This window comes from Tupaia chinensis, unplaced genomic scaffold (assembly GCF_000334495.1).
Source record: "Tupaia chinensis unplaced genomic scaffold, TupChi_1.0 Scaffold000085_1, whole genome shotgun sequence".
Lineage (NCBI taxonomy): Eukaryota > Metazoa > Chordata > Mammalia > Scandentia > Tupaiidae > Tupaia > Tupaia belangeri.
This window is the reverse complement of record NW_006159547.1, coordinates 4,262,351-4,282,036: the sequence shown is the minus strand read 5'-3', so window position 1 is coordinate 4,282,036 and position 19,686 is coordinate 4,262,351. Positions and strand designations below refer to the sequence as shown.

At 36.1% G+C, this 19,686-nt stretch overlaps 1 protein-coding gene across 1 annotated transcript in view; it reads right to left on the bottom strand.

The window, feature by feature from the left end:
* NAV3 (neuron navigator 3) overlaps positions 1 to 19,686 on the bottom strand; it is a 688,714-nt gene that overhangs the window by 167,517 nt on the left and 501,511 nt on the right. The window contains 3 exon segments of the mRNA XM_014585711.2: positions 5,094 to 5,213; positions 15,871 to 16,254; positions 17,482 to 17,590. Of these exon segments, the coding sequence (XP_014441197.1) occupies positions 5,094 to 5,213; positions 15,871 to 16,254; positions 17,482 to 17,590 (613 nt within the window).

Below are 19,686 nucleotides of genomic sequence, written 5' to 3'. Positions count from 1 at the left end.
CACAGCCCCTTTTTTCCATGGCCATTTTTCAGTAAAGTCCTCGTTTAACTTTCAACCTGGAATTCTTTAGTCACTTCTAAGCAGTCTACATGTCTTTCTTATCTCTCTTCAATATGCTTACATTGCTGTCAGAGAATTCTTTTGAAAAATATGATTATAATACATGTACTTGTTTTGAAATAAAAGAATAAAACTAATCAATAAAATAGCTCCTATTACCCCAAAACAGTCCCCCACATCTTTTTCTCTGGTCACTGCCCACATTCTCAGTGCACTTCAGGATCCAGCACTATGTTTCTCTACCCCAAACTCTTAAATGCCTCTGAGCTTTTACTCCCCAGTCTCCCAGTTCTAAGTCAAAAAGTTGCATGCTTTCCATAAGGCCTTGTTTAAACCACATGGCTTTTTAAAGTCTTTCCTCATATTCACATAATTATTTCTTTTTGGTGCTCTTAATACACTTTGAACATGCATCTGCTATGACTTGGGCAACATTTTCATCACTTTGCTTTTTGTTAATATTACTCTCTCTGATCATTGTTGTTTCACATAAAGTGCTATTATGATGGCAGACACTAAGGAGGTAATCATATATTTATTAATCCAATATAATGAGACCTTAGTATAAAGTCATTATAAGGGGGGATCAGCAGGTGGCATGGTGGTTAAGGCATTGGACATTCCCACATGGCTGACTATGGTTTGAGTCTTGGACCTGGTGGCTTTCTTTCTCACTTTCCCCCTCCTTCTCTCTCTCTGTCTCTCTCTGCTCAAATTAAAATAAATGAATGCATAAATAAAATTAAAATAAATAAATTATTTTAAAAATTCAATATCAGGACAGTATAGTAGTTAGTAAAGGTAAAAGAAATCAACACCATCAAATCACCCATCTCCCCTCCCCATTTACCTTTTAAATACAACACAACATAACACAACTGTATAAGTATATATGAACTAGGGTTATGCTTATTATAACCAGGGCCAAATGCATAAAACTCGCATTTACTTATTAACTGTTATGGACTTACTTTGAAATTTCTGGAGAATCTCCTATGAGTTGACAAGAATTTGTTCTCATTCTTTAATTTCTTCTTAAATTAATACAGAAATGGAGTTGGTGCTGGATTGTTGGGGCAAGTAAGGAGACTACAATATCTTTAAGCAATAAAATACTTAAAATACATTTCAGTAGGACACCGAAAGCCTCTTCTCTTTTGGGGGAGCCATTTTCAATCTGCTGGCTACCTGAGTTCATCTGTTCTCTATTGCCCACCCACATATGAATCAGAGTTGGTCAAAGGGGAACCTATGGACTTCACTAGACCAACACAAATAGTTCAGGATCATTGGTATTCTAGATATCTGACTTCTTTACCATTAGGTAAGAGCATTTTCATCTATATAGTTTTTAGAAAGATTATTAAAATATGTGAAAAAGTAATAAAGCACTACTGTTTTGTTCTTTTCTTTTGGCTCTTTTAAAAAATATTCATGATAGAGAGCACAGGCATGTATACAAGAAAGAGAGAGAGGGGAAGTAAAGTACCCCAGTCCCCAATCCTCCAGCCCTCAGGATCTTGGACAGGCAGGTAGGCACACATCCAGTGAGTCTCCAACCGACCTGGGAACCCAGTCTATAGTAATGCATGAGCCCTGCTGTATCACAATTCAACCAGGCATCAACTGCGCCACCAGGCCAGGACTTGATGGATTTAATGCTTTCTTGTCAGTACATGACTGCAAACCTCACCAGTTACTAATTTGCTAAGATTACTTGATCGCTAACAAATTTCATTTTATTTAAAATAATTTTGACTAAGCTAGTTAGAAAACCATGAAGTTAGGAGGTAAAAGACCTAAGTTCTTGTTCTGTTAGCTACATGATCTTGGGTAAATCACAATGTCTCTGAATTTTCATGATTATATCCCCTTAATGAGGACATCATACTAAAGCAGCATTTCTTAATATGTTGCAGGAAGAGGGCGCAGGTGGCTGGATCCCACATGACCAGTCGAGCAGTTTCGGTCCTGGACCTGATGGCTTAAAAAAAAAAACAAGCTGGGTTCTTGTGAGTGCATTCTCAAAATTCCAACAGGAGAATGGAGAAGGAATTATGGCATGACTATCCCCCCCAGAGGGTGACTTTTCATTTTCCCTGTCTATCTTTCCCAGGCAAGCATATGTGTGCAATGAAAGCCCCCCCAAAAAACTTTTAAAAAAAGTTAATCATCATTATATAAAAAAAGAGGAAATTAGTGATGAAGAAAGCTTAAGGAATACTGAACTAAAGTTAAGTAGACTTCATTTTGAACTGTAGGACTTCACAGTATATTTCTTACGTTAATGCAGGTTGTAACTCTATAATAAGTGGTATGATATCCAATATTAAATGAGACAACTTATTTTTAACTTAGTTCTATCTATCATCTCATGAGACAAAAAAATAATGTATAAGATCAGTTTCTGTGATGTCAAAAGTTTTTAACAGTATGATGAATTTTTTGATGTATTTGTTTTCTTTTTACACTCACATTGCTGTATTTTATTAGCTGCTATGGTTATTTCAGCAATATATCTGACAGATATTGAATTTTTACAATATGACTGGCACTGAGGGTACAATGATTACACATTAGCATAGGTTCAAGTGTCTCATATTCTATGAGTCATGTGTACATGGAAACATGCAATTGATGATGTGACTATGAAACAGAAAAATGAACAATCTGTAGGAACACAAAAGATATATTTTGAAAATGATCATAAAAAGATTCTGTGAAAGACTTTTTTCTTTTAAATGCTATCTTCTACATTGTGTGTGTATGAGTGTTTGCGTGTGTGTGTGGGGTTAGTTGAAGAAATGTCTCCAGTTAGAATTGTCTGCAGTTATCTTCTATGATGTATGATTTAAGATACCAGGATTAAAAGGTTAAAAAAAATCAGCAGAGAATAAGTGTTACTTTGATCTCAATTATGGTCTATCCTCTTACGGTGAGTAAAAATGAACAAAGAGATAAGGTCTTTTAGTTGTTTTTGCTATCCTACTTAGCGTGGATATCAAAATTAAGAGAATTTTTTGGAAAAACACGTTAAATAAGGAGGAATTTTAAATTAACAAAAAGATTTATATAACTATAATTTTTAAGGCAATGCATTTTAAAATGTTGTACATCTTGAGTCACTTCCTGAATGTAGGATATCATAAACTCTTCAATCTTATCTATAATAATCTATAGATTACTATTTATAACAAAGGATCACTTATCTCAGCTAATAAGAGGATTTGCACTGTGAATTGTTCACAAAAATGATGAAAGTGGCTTTTGTATTCCTTAAATTCTTAAAAGTGACTAAAGTGTTCTTTGTTCTTCTTAAATTACATAATTGTTTAAAGAAACCTTTTATGTAGTGCTCAAAAGCTGACTATCAAGCCAAGATAATTAATTAAAGATGTATACAGGATGACAGCAAGGCTGTTCTAGCCAATACCAGCTGAGATAATCAAAGGCATTTGAGTGAGGAGAATCTGAAGACTAACATAGAATTCACTGTCTTTCCTCTGGGGAGGGCTGTACAGAACTGGACAATGAATTACATGCAGTACTTATTTCAGAATGTTGATAAATTAAGTCTTAACTGCATGTCCTCACAAATGCTGAATTAAAGAACTACTATGGGTATTGGCATGCAAAGGGATTTCAAAAATGCTTGTGGAAAGATGAAATTAAAGTACAAGTTTTTATTTTGGTGCAGAAAATTTTGAAATCCACGCATAGCTTTTCTTTTTTTTTTTTTTTAAAAAAAAGTAAACATCTTCCAAGGACTGTTTAAAAGACCCATGGTATATAGCAGTTCTGAAAATACGTAAATCTTTTCTTCTCAATAAAGTCAAAATTCTGGAGCCACATGGTAGTATAGAGGTAACACCTGGATCCACATGGCATGTGTCTTGGGTTCATATCTTGGGACCACCCTGAGCATGGCAGGTCCACACATGTGCCCATAATCCAGAACAGCTGAGACCAGGATGGAGCGCAATGTGAAGACCCTGTTCAGTGTGCTTGTCTCTCTGTCCCTATATCTCCTTGTCTCTGTCTTCCTCTCCCATGAAAATAAACTTTTACAAAACATAAATTTCTGAGCAAAGAGGGAGTAAAATCAGGGAGTATTATGTTTCACAGCATTATTTTACAAAGCCATTGTTCCGGTAAAATTGGCAGAACAATTTCTAACAAAACAATAACCACTATATGAGGACACACACACACATATTTACACACACATTTACACACACAGAAATATTTAAACAATCTGAGAAAATGGAGAAGTAGAAATTAACCTAAAGCAATAATTGTATGTTTTCCACAATAGCTTCAAGAAAAGCATCAAATTTATTGTACCCGATAATTCAAAATATGTTTTAATCTTGATATCATTAGCCTCCAGGTATCTGAATTGAAAGGAATTTGTTATCTAGAGTTCCTTTCAAATAAAGAAAATAAGTCTATGCTTATTAATTTCTCTTTTTTTGAGAGAGATTTTGCTATAGGGCATGTGCACTAGCCTGAGACAGAGAATGAGAAAGGGGGAAATTCTCTCCCAGGGGGATGGTCACACCCCGATCCCTTCTCCACTTTCCTTTCAGGATTTTGGGTGGGCACACAAACACACATGCAGGTTGTGAGTTTCAAACCACTGGGTCTGGGACTTGAACCACGGTCAGTCGGCCATGTGAGATTCCAGTGCTTTAACCACTATGCAAAATGTTGTCCCCATAATTTCTCTTTCCACTATGCCAAATGTTGTCCCCATAATTTCTCTTTCCACTATGCCAAATGTTGTTCCCATAATTTCTCTTTCACAGATCATAACATGTGCCACTATGTAACCTAAAAACTTAAAAATATTCTCATCGGCAGCACAATCTTTCAGTATTTTGAGGCAAAATGGTCTTGCAAATGAAACTTCCTTAGTTTAAAAATATTACCCAAATAAAAAGTCCTTTGGTTTATTCTTAAATTTCTTATGACCTTATTTATAAATTGCTTTATGCTCTTCTCACTATCACATCTGCTGACAATGGCTTTACCTGTCTGCATCCACTGTCACATCGTGAACGCCTCTCTGGATGACATCTCTGGATGTTGCTGTGTCTGGTAATCGGTTCAGACTTCTGGTATACAGGTTGAGCCCTCCATCTGTCATGTACCTGAAAAGAAAGGCCTGATTAGTCAGTGGAAAAATGAATGACCTCATCTAAACTGTATAACTTAATAAACAGTGTCTACGATTTTTAATACTCACTCAAATATACTCTACTATGTTTCTTTTTTCCTGTGAAAACATTTTACTCACCAGAAAGAATTAAATGATCTTTTCATGTTTATTAAGAAAGCAATATTCCAGGCGTGGTGGCGCCCACCCTATGGCAAGAAAGCAATATTCCTTATTGTACCAAGTAACTAGTTTATTATAAAACTTATTTTTATCTTTTATTATCAATGTTTTAAACAGGTGCATAGATAATATAACTCTTAGCAAAATTAGAGCAAGACCCTACATTTTATAATTACGTTATTTTTTCTTTAGTCTTTTTTTTTTTCTGAAGGGGTTGTGTGATTGCCAGAGAGGGGGGGGGGAGAGAGAGGGAAAGTGAGAAATAACGCCCCAGGGGTGATGGCCATGTCACCATCCCTACTCATTGGCCTCAATTTTGAACATGCACACCCGTGCACCAGTGTGACTTTCAAGCCTCCAGTTCCGGGACTTGAATTTCATAATTGGTTATGTCAGATTCAGCACCCTAACCTCCATGGCACATGCTGGTCCTCATTTTATAAACGCCATTTTTGAAGCACTGAGGCTCATAGTAGTAATGGAATATTACTAAACTTATAATTACATAATTAATTTAAGAAGTTAAAATTATGCCACAATTGGTCACTATTATAAAATAATAACCAACATACACTGAATATTTACTATGTTGCTAGGACCTGTTGTAAACTGTTTAGATGTAATAACATTATTATTTTCATTTCAGAAAAGAAGAAAATAAGTGCTAAAACCTTAAGTACTTGTATATGGTCATTCAACCAGCCATGGGAGAGCTGAAAACCGAATCTAGAAAATCAGCTCCAGAAACCATGATCAGCTCCAGAAACCATGATCTTAACCACCTGCAATGCTGTCTCAGCTGAAAGCCCACACAGTCTCTGATTACTTACTGTCTTTGAGGTCTATCTTCTTGCCATCACACAACTGCACCATTGCACGGGGATTGTAGACCCTGATAATAATGTTACTGTTAAGTTAGACCAACGTGCTTCATATCCCACTCCATGCTGGGCTAACCTGATTTTTTTCTTTTGAGAATTGGGATTGAGCAACAGCTCATCTTCAGTCTTTTTATGTGAAGAGAGCTAATGACAATGAAAGTCCAGAAAATATGAACATGTATCTTGCTAAGGAACAGAGAAAGCTGGTCAGCAAAGCAAACGCAGTGGGAACACAGATGCACAAAGAGGAAGAGGGGCAACTGGCTATGTAGTTTCAGCTTCACAGCTTTCCTTTGGGTTTTAAGACACAGTCCCATTGTTTTATAACCAAAGCCCCTATTTGCTCAAATGCAACTTGATTTCTTATTTTGAATAACAATGGAATCATGACAATCATAACTTTTTTGCCATATTTAATTGAAAATCAATCAATAGTTAATGCTAGTGTTAAAGAGTTGACAAATTACTTACACCCTAAGTTCTGACCTTATTAGTTGTAAGAACTTGAATAAAATTCCTAAACTATTCCATTTTTTCTCTTAAAATGGGAAGAATAAAATCTACTGAAGATAGATTTTATGGTATTTAGTGAAATAACATTCTTAATGTAATAAAAGCTCTATAAATGGCAGTTATTTATTATTTACAATATCCCTACCACTTACTTTGAAAAAAAGATTACTTTTTATGTAAGACAACAGTAATAAATCATACTGTGTTATCCTTATGAAATACTTTTACATAGTTCATCTTCTTGATAACAGAAGAATTTAATTCCACAAAATTAAAAAAAAAATACAAAGATGACTTTAGCTCTAAAATTTGTTGAACAGAGACATACTCTTTACATATGAAATGCTATATAGAATTTAACTTTTTATAAGTAACTATGATTATAATTCCTGCATTATGTACAGTAATACTTAACGGAGCAAGTCTCCTATTTGCTAAAACATGAGTCAATTTCTTCTTTTTGAATAACAATGAAATCATGACCATCATAAGAGTAAAGGGTAAAGGGTTGTTTGCCCACATTTTTAATTTTTTTTTTTTTTGCTAGAGGGCACATTCACTCACCAGAGAGAGACAGAGAGAGAGGGAGAGAGAAAGCACACTGCATGGGGATAGTCATACTGTAATCCTTTCTCCATCTCTTCCTTTTGAGATTTTGCGCACCTAAGCACATGCAATTAGCATCTTTTTCAAGCTGCTCAGTCCAAGATTCAAACCTTATTGTGTATCGCATGGGATCCAGCTGCTTTACCAACTAAGCCATGGAGTCGGCCTTGTCCTTCATATTTTTAAATGTTTCACCTTTACATTTTCTAATTTGGTAGCTGCCAGTGTAATAATGTACATTCTTACTTCCAATTTCTTATTTTCCATAGAACTCTCAATCAATATTTCCAAATGGTTCATGGGCATTTTTACTAAGAAAAAATTCCTGGGATTTCTGATAAAGCAAGAGTTTAGTGCCCAGTATCTTCCTCATTAATTCTACTTTTGAAATTGCAGTTTAAAAGGTTGAAGGTGATACAAATTCATTCTCTCTCTCTCTCTCTCTCTCTCTCTCTCTCTCGCCTCCAGCATGCTTAAACCTGAACTTAACCTCTGGAGTAAATTATAAGAATAGCTACATTCTATGTTATATATACCATTGATCTGCCTAATTCATCTGTTGCATCTGAAAGTGTGTAGCAAAGTGTTTTGAATATAGTTTGGCATTAATGAATACATCAAATGGTTTTCAATTCAGTGTAAAAGATTGCAATATTGTGGAAACTATCACAGCAGATCTTAGTGATTTTACCCTTAATGGTGCTGCCTGTGAGCAAAAATTAAGATGGAAGATCACACCTATTAGAAACAAAAGTAACCCAGCCTGGTAGGGCAGTTGACAGCAAACTAAACTGCAGTTCTGGCAATCCACTTGGCCATCCACAGATCAGCCTGCAAGCACACTGGGCATGTGCACATATCCTGATGAGCTGGAGGGCTGGGGAAAGGGGATATTTGTGACCAGACTCTGTAGAGTGTGTATCTCTCTCTCTCTCCCCTCTATCTTTCTCTCTCTGTCTAAAGCATGCACAGGTGTTCTCTAACATGAATAAAATAAACTTAAAAAAGGAAAATAATAAAATATGACCCCAGCCAGCACATGGCATAGCAACTAAATCTCTGGACTTCCACATGGCTGACCATAGTTTGAGTCCAAGACCTGGTAGCTGGAAATTCACACTAGGCACATGTGTATGTGTGACCAAGATCCTGGGAGAAGAATGGAGGAGAAGGGATTGTGGTGGTGGTGATCCTGTCTGGAGGGTGATTTCTCACTTTTACTCTGACTGTCTCTGTCTCTTTTCTATGAATGCACATGCCCTATGGCAAAAACTTTTAAAACACTTTTAAAATAACCCTTAATTAGTCAATACTTTCAGAAAAGTGAGTTCTATAGATAAGCAGTCCTATAACTGCTCTAAAAATTTTTTTGGAAAAGAAAGTGTATATACGTTTAAAATTTCAATGGATTAAAAAAAAAAACTACTTTTTCAGAAAGTGATTTAGAGGATATTCATTTTTCTTTGGCTCTTCAGTTCTCCAGGTTAAATCAAATAGGTTTAGAACAGGTATTAAATGTGCCAAAATATATTGAGTGTATAATTTCGCTGTTTACAGATACTCTCTTATTTAAATTTTGGTAAAGCATTTGAAAAATTGCATCCAGGCATCATGTAAGTAAGAAAAAATTCCTGATTTAAAATTTTTCCTGGTAATTTTTCCTTTTATACATTTTTTTCTGAAGGACTTAAACAATGAAAAGAATGTAAATTACAAGCATTTTCCAAAAAAATTAAGCAACAACCTGAGAGCTATAAATGGTTAAGGTATCATTTTGAAACAATGATAAAATTTTAAAAGAGGTTTCCTAATAATGTCATACCTAAATATAACGAGCCAAGATGAGTTTACGAAGAGGTAATAATCAGGAGGATTGTTTAAAACAAAAAGTTGCAGAGGAAATTTATGAAAGTTATTGATGAAAAATAAAATCTTCCCATTAGACTATGGAAGACTGCAGAGAATTTTAGCCATGATCAAATTCTATAATCTATAAAATAATTTACATAAAAAATCAACAGTAAATACAAATCATTCCAAATACTTCCTCACATGCACCTACATGCCTCTTTCTGTATGGATGAACTTCGCTAACTTATGGTACATTTTTAGGGGTCCTTCTATGTTACTACTTCCTGGCCATGACGTTCCACCTACTCTAGAATGAGACATTAAACTACTTCTTATGCATAGGCAACTTGATTTCCCACTTCAAGTACTGCACAAAACTGATTACACATTATCTTCACTCTTTAAGCTTTTAGTCCATTGGTATATGCCAACACAGGTATAGAGACATACACTCTCCATCTAGTGATTAGTCTAGATCTGTAATTCTCCCTTTTAGAAAAAAAGTTTATTTATTTATCCCATGAGAGAGATACAGAGACAGAGATAGACCACTCCTAACAGCATCCTTATGCCACAAACTACGTCCAGCCTCAATCAGGCTTGGTCATAGCACACTTGGGTCAGTTGTACTCAGGGAGACCAGGGGACACAAACAGACACTCTTCCCAGGTAGGTATGCTTCTCAGAGTGTTTTGTTTTAATGCCGGACCACCACTCAGCCCCTCTTTTTTTCTCATGTCACAATTTTTAATCATAAGCATACTCAGGGGCATCTAAAGTGACCCTCCTTTCCAAAAGGAACTCCAGTTCAGCATCTTCCTTTAAAGGAGGACAGGAAAAATTTAAAAAATGCCCCTTAGATCAAATGTGCTGGCCAAAACACACACAAAAAACTACACTGACAATGGGTGACTACTGTAAACATTTTTATGATTGATTAAAAACAAACAAACAAAAAACAAAAACAAAAAGAAGCTCTTAGGAGTGAACCTGCACATGTAAACATGTAGTCAACCTCAGAGGGTCAATGTCATGATTGTTACAAGTGCAGACTAGTTAGGAGGTGGCACAATGGTAACTCAACCAGACTCACATGGAAAGTCCTCTTTGTATACACACCAGTGGGCTGTGCATGCCCATGACCTGAGCTGGCTGAGACTGGGTGGACTGCAGCCTGAGGACCCTACGGGGGCTGTCTCTCTCTCTTTGTGTGTCTCTCTCTCATGGAAGAGGTAAATGAACAGATTAAAAAAAAAAAAAGTGCAGACTGAAGCCAGTCCACTTAGATTCAAATATGGTGCTGCTACTTACTAGTTGTACGGCTCAGGTGAGTCACTTAAAATATCTATGCCTACATTTTTTCATCTGCAGAATGGAGAGGGTAATAAAGCACTTACTTCCTACAGGTATAGCCAGATATCACGAGGGAAAGTGATGTAAAAGACCTAGCAGCTGTCTAGCATGTAGTGTTATATAAACATTGATTTTTTTCTATTAGAATTTCTATAGTCGTTAAAAGTACCTTAAACATGAAATTAGAGGAAGTAGTAAAATTACAAATCTGTGGTTCATAAAGTAGATCCTTTTAACCCAGCTTGGGCAACTCTTACTTTTCCATTGCTATAAGATACCACATTTCTTGTCTTTGCAGTTTCCTGAGGGAGAATTGGAGGACAATCAAAGCAGAGCAGGATGACAGTAAATCCCTCCTCTCTTGTGTCTCAACTTTATTCCTCAGAATTCTTAGATAATTCAGGGTTCCAGTATGTGACTTCAACTACAATTTTAGGTTATATTCTTGGCCTAGTTATTTATCACAGTGACACCTGAATATAACTTAATCTCCACCAAATTAAAATATGTAACTTTTCTCTGGATTTTCTAGGGTTTCTTTTCTTTTTTTTTTTTTTTTTTTGACTTCATAAATGGAGACTTTTATGAGAGGCTTTTGTGAGAGGCTTTCCTGACTAATTCCTTATTACTGACAGATTTCCATCCCCAAGTGTTTCAACTAATTTCAAAAAGAGAAGAAAGAGATAAGCCTGTGCATGATTCAAGAAACTTTGAATTCTCAGAACACCGATTAAGTAATTTTCTGAGTTTCACCTAGAATACATGAAAAAAATGAACTTTATTCCCAAGTACATTGGCTTTATGACATTCCTTGTCATTGCATGAGGAAAAACCCCTAAATAAAATATCTTTATTCTTTTCTGTGTCTGTCAAACCTCTAGGTCATTCCATAAATAAAACATACTTTTTTTTTTTTTTTTTTTTTTTTTTTAGAGAGGTTTTTTGTATAGGTAACATGCTCGCCAGGTAGACAGAGAGAGACAGAAAGCGAGAAATCACGCCCCCCAGGGGGGATGGCCACACCACAATCCCTTCTCCAGTCTCCTCTCAAGATCCTGGGCACACATGCACACATGTCCAGCATGAGTTTTAAGCCACTGGGTACAGAACATGAACTGTGGTCGACTACATGGGAGTCCAGTGACATAGCCATTACGCTAACTGCTGGTCCTGAATAAAACATACTTTTAAAATTATAAAGAGGAAGTAACTTTGTGTTTCAATATTTTCATGAGTTGTCACATAGATATTTCTATGTTACTATTAATTTACTGACCACATTAGCACCTACAAAACTATGAACACACTAATACATGGGTAACATCTGTCTGTACTGTACAGAAAATATGTCTATATTGTTCACTACTGTACATTCAGTGCTCAGAATTTTTCTTGACACATAGGATGAACTCATCAAAAATTTCTGGATACAAACATATGTACATAATTGAATCTATGATCTCTCTTCTCTCTATTTATTTTCCTAGGAGTCCTCACACCTCCCACAGTTTCCATCATCTTCTACTGAGATAAGATATATTATATACCTATCCCAGGCACAAGTTTTGCTTTATCAACAACCTTTGTATCCCACTTTCTCCAATTATGCCTCTCTAACTTTACCCTCATCATCTCCCCTCTCTGCCATTTCATCAAAAATATCCACTCTCTCTCTCTGCCTATTTTCTCTAATAGAATAATTTTCTATGTAGGAAACAGAACTAAAATATTTCCTTCCCTTCTTCATTCCTTTCTGTGTTGGGTAAGGGTTTAGGACATTTTCCATATTCTAAAGTCTTAGGTCACTCTTATCTATATGTATCTTTTGAAATTACCCACGCTATGCTTTGTATGTGCCTTGATTTCTGATTGAAATTTTCCCATGATATGCTGTCACTCTCAGAGATGCATTTTACATGAACAGTCAATTCTCATTATTCATAAATCCTACGTTTGAAAATTTGCTTACTTGCTAAAATTCATTCATAACCCCCAAATAAATATTCACAGCACTTTTACAGTTAGTCATGAACGAGTGCAGAACAGTAAAAAATTTCAGTTTCAGAAGTTTCCATCTAAGGTCAAACAAGATGACAGTCTGCTGTTCTAATTCATACCATAAACAAGCATCCTTCATATGGTGTACTTAGTACCTTTTTTTTTTCACATTCTGTTGGAGACTTTGCCATTTAAAATAGCCCTCACAGGACCAGCAGTTGGCTTAATGGCTATGTTGCTGGACTCTCATGTAGTCAACTGTGGTTTGAGTCACACACCTGGTGGCTTAAATTCATGCTGGGCACATGTGCGTGCGTGCTCAAGATCCCAAGAGGAGAATGGAGGAGAAGGAACTGCAGTGTGGCCATCCCACTCCCCCTGGGGGAATGATTTCTTGCTTTCTGTCTCTCTCTGTCTTTCTGTCTAGTGCACTCGTCCTATAGCAAAAAATTTCCCAAAAAAACCCCATAAAATAGCCCCTCACACGTGTTGCTGAATGATCTGTTTTCCTAAGTGCAAAAGGCTGCAATGTATCTTACAGAGAAAATTGTTAGGTAGATTTATTCAGTCATCATGCTATTGGCTATATATTTCATGATAAAGCAATATTCTGTATGAAATAGGATATCCTTTAATACAAACACACATGAAACAAGATTATATATTGAACAGTTGATAAAAAGTTTGTGACCAGAGACTCACAGGAATCTCAACTTGTATTCCTCTAGGAATAATGGTTCAGTATTCACTAATTCAGTGTTTGGGGTGACATTGCAGAACAAGACTACCACAAATGGTACAACTGAATGCACATATCCATGTGTATATATGTTTGTATATACATGTGTGAATGTTTGTGTGTGCATTTTTAACTTTGCTAGATGGAGTGTGCCCTTGTCAGAGAGAGAGAGAGAGAGAGAAAGTAAGAAAGCACCCTCCCTGAAGAACAGTCATGCTGCAATGCCTTCTCCTACATATGGTCCTCCTTTTGGGATTTTGGGCAAACACATCCACAGGCATGGCATCTTTCTCAAGCCACTGGGTCTGGGATTCAAACACAGTTGGCCATGTGAGATCCAGCTGCCTTAATCACCCAACCTGGACTGGCCTCATGTTTATATATGTATATTTATATGATGTTTATTTTATATGTTTTATCTATATAAATATATAATAAAATCTTTACCCAAATGTCTTTGCATAGTGAATACAGAAAGTGAATGCACACACACTTTCCCTTAAGGGTACAGAGAAAGAAAATAGAGAATATAAGGAGAGTAGAAAGAATGGAGAAAAAAAGAAGGGAGAGATGGGAGAAATAGCATGTTTTAGATATTCCTGTGTTGCCATTGTGATCTTTTAACCGAGTATTCTTTCTTAGGCTATGTCACATACACAGAAAATTGATCATAGTAATGAATAACAACAACAAATATTATGGTTACTAATTGTAATAATTATAATAATGATGATAAAAAGAGGATGATATTATAAATTTTATTGAGTACTTATATTATGCCAGACTTTGTACTGAATAAAATTTTGAGGTTGATTTCCATCATTTGTAATTTAATGAAGCTTTAGCAATTTTATCTTTTCTCTAGATGACTAAAATTCTCTTTTAGTCATCTAGAATTTAGATAAGTTAAGTTCCAAAGGGGTCCGTAGATAACAAATGGTAGAGATTTAAATTTAGCACTTGGATTTCAGTGGCAACTGAACTAAATCCTATCTTTTAACTTATCTTCCTAGAGTCTAACTGTTAGAAAGTCAGGTAGCATGCATACTGGGAATGGCCCAGTTGATATCAAGATGTTAAGAGCAGAGCTAAAAATCTGATCAAATACTACTTGTGTACTTTTTTGGTTCTTGTCCCCATTCAGAAATAAGCTTTTAATGAATGATGTTAGAAGGATTACTCACACAAAATAATTATTTCCAATATTTGTCCCTTATATATATAAGTACAAAAATTAGGTCAAAACCCAGACTCACATGAAAATTACAGATAAGTTTAATTGGAATCTTTTCTACATATTACAAAGCATGGGTGTCAGACATATCAGAGTTCTAAATCAAGTTTGGTCTGTCCCTAGAATTACATGATTGAGTTGAATTAGGCTTAGTTTCCTTATCTATAAAACACATATCGCAATACTCACTTGATAAGGGTTGTTGATATAGGAAGGTTAAATAAAATAGTATCTTTAAAGCATTTAACAAGAGTATAGTAGGTCATAGGGAGTGCTGAAAATGGCAATTACAACCATTACTAGAAGTAGTTGTTTTTGTTTATTTGGTTTTTTTTTTCCATTTTTTTTTCTTTTTTTTGAGAGGTTTTTCGCTACAGGGCGCATGAGCTTGCTAGAAAGACAGAGAGAGACAGAGAGACAGAAAGCAAAAAATCACCCTGTGGGGGGGATGACCACGCCGCAATCCCATCTCCTCCATTCTCCTCTTGGGATCTTGGGCACGCACACACACGTTCCTGCCATGAGTTTAAGCGCCGGGTCCGGGACTTGAACTGTGGTTGACTACATGGGAGTCCAGCGACATAGCCATTACACTAACTGCTGGTCCCAATAGAAATAATTTTCATAGAATGTCAAATTGCTTCCATGGGGACATATCAACCCAAAATTTTCAAATTGCCAAAATACTCTTAAGAATTTTACAATCACAACATTGTGTGTAATATAACAGGAAACAGAATAAAAGCAGGAACTAAGATTATTTTTTAAATCAAATATCCTCAAAATAGAATAAATAGACTGGTATTCTCAACTTTGAAATGATCCCCTCCCCCTCAGGTTAAATTTGAGGTGTGTAATTGAAGAATTCTAGAAAATATTCATTCCTCAAAGCAGTTACAGACAGCTTCTGATGAGCCAAAAAGGAAAAAAAAAAAAAAAATCAAGCAGCTCAGCAAAACTCCTCCTGTCCCCTTCCCACGTCCTTCACTACAAAATCTGTTACTGAGAAGCATGTGAAAATCACTCTAAAAAGCACAGGCCCCATGTGTGTCTCCAAACTAAAAAGAAAAATGTAGCAGCTTTTAATGAAAAGAATTTATAGAAAACTTGGGCATTTTGCTTTTCCAGAATGAGCAGAAGAAAGGCCCTGAAACACCCAAATCACCTCAGATTTCTCACATTTTTCTAATGACCTTCTGAGCAAATCTACATATTCCTATTTTTACAGCTTTCACATCCTTGTAGACCATGTCCCCTCTTCACACCCTTGCTAATAGAGCCCAAGAACACTTACCCGCTGTTGATGTCATCAGCCCTGAGACTTTTTCCAAGGATATCACCATCACTCATATATCCACCGACATCGACTTCCGAAGACATGTCCAGGTCACTGCTCGCTTTCTCACTCATGTCAATTTGTGACATGTTTCCCAGCCGAGAGACAGCAGCCCGACGAAGAGGTGTTGTGTACATGAACCTTGAGGGGTCTGTGTGGATGAATCGACTGGTACTGCTGCGAGGGTAGCCAGCACCCATAGAGGGAGCATCGCCTGCCTGAAGTCGAGGACACGCCTGGCCCAACCTCCAGGTCATGGGAGAGGGTCGACCTGTCAAGTTGGGTATGGTCCTTCCATTCACTTCTGTCGTCACAGTGCTGTCAAATGTTGTCTCCAGGGTGCTGTCAAAAAAAAAATTTTTTTTAAACGGAGAAGTAACTACACACTTGGGATCAAAGGCTAAGAACGCATGAAGACCAAAGAGATTAGTGTCCTTTCTGATAAGTATGCTGTTCTTATGAAAGCCAAATTATATATTCATTTTGAGATTAGAATCACCTCTGTAGTTGTCAAAACATACAATAGAAAGGAATAGTCATTCTGTTTGCTTGTTTTCAAAAGAAAGGTCCTCATAACATTTTGGATGAAACAAAAAGTTTTTTCACATTCTCAATGAGCCACTAACTTCACCCACTCCAATCGTCTCAGATTTATACTGAAAGTTAACTAAAAGAAATTTTTAATTTTAGAGAGATTTTTGCTTCTGGATGTTAGTGCTTACTAAAGAGACAGAGAGAGACAGAGACAGAATGTGAGAAATAACCCCCAGGGGAGATGACCATGCTGCAATACCTTCTCCTCTATTCTCCTCATGGGATTTTAGGCACACATGCACATGCACCCGGTATGAGTTTTAAGTAGCCAGGTCCAGGACTTGAACCATAGTAAACTATGTGGAAGTCCAGCAATGTACCATTACACCATCTGCTGGTCCCTCACAAACATGTTTGAATGTCTTCCTACACTCCCACCCAGGTAAATTCCTTTTTGTTGTTTATTATTTAAGGTTTAGTCATTGGGCATGTGCAAGAGAGAGAGAGATGGAGAGAGAGAGCAGGAAGTGAGGAACCACTCCCCAGGGGGATGCTCATACTGCAATCCTTTCTCCATTCTCTCATGACTGTGGGCACACACACATGCACCCCAGCATGATTTTCAACCTTCTGGGTCTGGGACTTGAACTGTGATCAGACATGTGAGAATCCAGCACCTTAATCACGATACTACCTGTTGGTCCCCCCAGATGAATTTCAACTGCAACTTCTGCCATGGCCTAGAAAACTAGGCCAGGCATAAAAATCCACTTAGTAGTGATGGTGGTAGTTACAGTAGCTAATTCCATTGAACAGAAAATTATATAGAAGAAGAGCTGGATAAGAGGAAAAACGTCCCTGGGTATGTGGTGAAAATTATCAGTTTAAGAATAATCATCAATTGATTGTTATGTAAAATTTAATTGAAAAAATAGTAAGGGATAATTAAGAATCTCTTCTCTGATATTATAAAAGAATTTAAATATCTGTAATATTTTTCCTTATTTCTCAAAGATCTTCAGGATTGAGAAAAACCTGTGGCTTATCTGAGTCCCACGAAGACTGGACATAGTTTCTTCTAAATTCTGTCTCAAATCTGCTATATTTTTAACTGTTCTCATTCTTCTTGTTTCAGGGTCTTCACCTAGAAAAGTAACATAATAAATGAGTTGTTCATGTCACTTAGTATCCTCAAAATAATTGTATCTATGGATATAATATAAATCCCTCTTCTTAAAACTACAGGTAGAAAATTTCAAATATCATCATCTGAAAATTATAATTCTTCTTTCTACAAAGAAAATGTAAACAGAATGTGCTGTAATAGCATAAGTAATAATTCTGAAGTACTAGAAACACAATACTCCTAAACCTATCACCATACTTACTGCAAAATTAGAGATATTTGAAAATACATTGTACAGTACTCCATGTTACTGAGAGTAATTTTATAATCAAAGATTATTTGGATCCAGTTACTTCAATAATACTTATTTCTGTATGTACTTGGAATAGTTGAGATAAACATGCCTTAGGAAGGAAATATATATTTAGACTCTAGGGAATAAGCTAGTGGGCTTTTCTTTAAATAATTTTTCTGTTTATTACATTCATGAACCAAAATTTACAATGTTGAATGACTATTTTTAGTGACTTCTCCACTTTCTAAAGAGAATCAAAACATCCACACCAATGACACCAGAGTTCAAAGTCCTAGACATCTAGACTCAAAATATGTGTACTAATAAGCATTAAAAAAAAAAAAAAAGCTCTCTCTGCCAGTGTGACAGGTGCTGGTCTTTCACAACTAGCTCCCATCATTTGGAGAGAGAGGTAATGTTAAGCCATTTTTTATGACCATGTAATATTTCTCAGGCTAGCAGTCAACTGAAATGGTGAGCCTGGATAATAGGAAAAACATGGCAAGAGCAGAGAAAGTATGGTTTTCATTCTGTTCTGCTACGGCTAAGAAGAATCTCCAGAGATGGAAACTGGAAACTTCTAATTAAAAATAAAGAAAGGGAAAAAGAAAAGATAGTAGGACAAGGAAAGAAGAAAGTAAGCAAAGAAGAGATAAAAGGAGGAATGGAGAGAGGGAGAAAATTAAGAGGAAGAAAGAAAAGAAATAAAAATAAAGGAAGCAACGAAATAAGAAAGAACGAAAAAATGGAAGATTAAGGAGAGGGGAGGAGAAGAGAGGAGAAGGACGAAGAAGAAGCCAGAATTGGAGGGCAGGGAAGTGAATGAAACAGAAAGCTGAAAAAAAAGTGGATGGTAGGGAGCAGAAAATCATATATATTAACTTACACTATAAAAACTGTCCCACAGACAAGTCAAGAGGCATATTTCCAACCTGTTTTAAGAATATAGACAGCTATTCAACCTGTTAATTTACTCCCTTAGCATTCAGGCCGGCTTTTTAAACATACATAACAAATGTGTCCATTTAACATTTATAACCATGATAGTAGAGTTGTTGGAGATTTAAAGATTGTCTCAGTTTACATTTCAGCCATAAAACTCATCTGTTTCTCACATGGGACCTGATCATCTGCTCTGCCTAAAACCGTCAACATTGGAGACTCTTACCTCTCTGGTAAGAGAAGGCTTCTAAGGTCTAACTGTGAAAACATTTATGGAAGAAGGGCTATAATTTGTCTCTCTTTAAATTCCACCCAATGACCTCAATGACGCTGAACCCAACTGAACAAATTTATATTATCTTTACTACGGCAGCCATGCAAATATTGAAAATCGCTGTTAATTCCTTTACTATCTTTTTCAACCACATGTTACTACTTTGTTCATTTCTCTTCCTGGATTCTTGCCAAAAGAGGCATTGTGCTGTTTTCTTCCCTTCAATATTCAAATTATTTAAACAATTCAAATATGTGAATAATAACATTATTATCTGAAATTTAGAAAGTACTGTGAATTTCCTTAGAGTAAATATGTTTTTAAAAAACAGATAAAATACATGTTGGGACTTCATGCATATTGCATAAACTTTTCCTTCAGTAATTCAAGTCATACAATCTCTAATCCTAAAGATTAACATATTTTAGGACTCAGAACTATTAATAACCCTTGAGACTCTGACCATATTCTCCCTAGAAATTCGACCCATGCTTCTTCTTACAAACACAATGCAGTGTATTCCAGAAACAGCTATGAAGAAGTCTACCTTTCACTTCCAGATAATCTCAAAGAACTTTGAAGAAAAGGGAAGGTTTTGTAGGG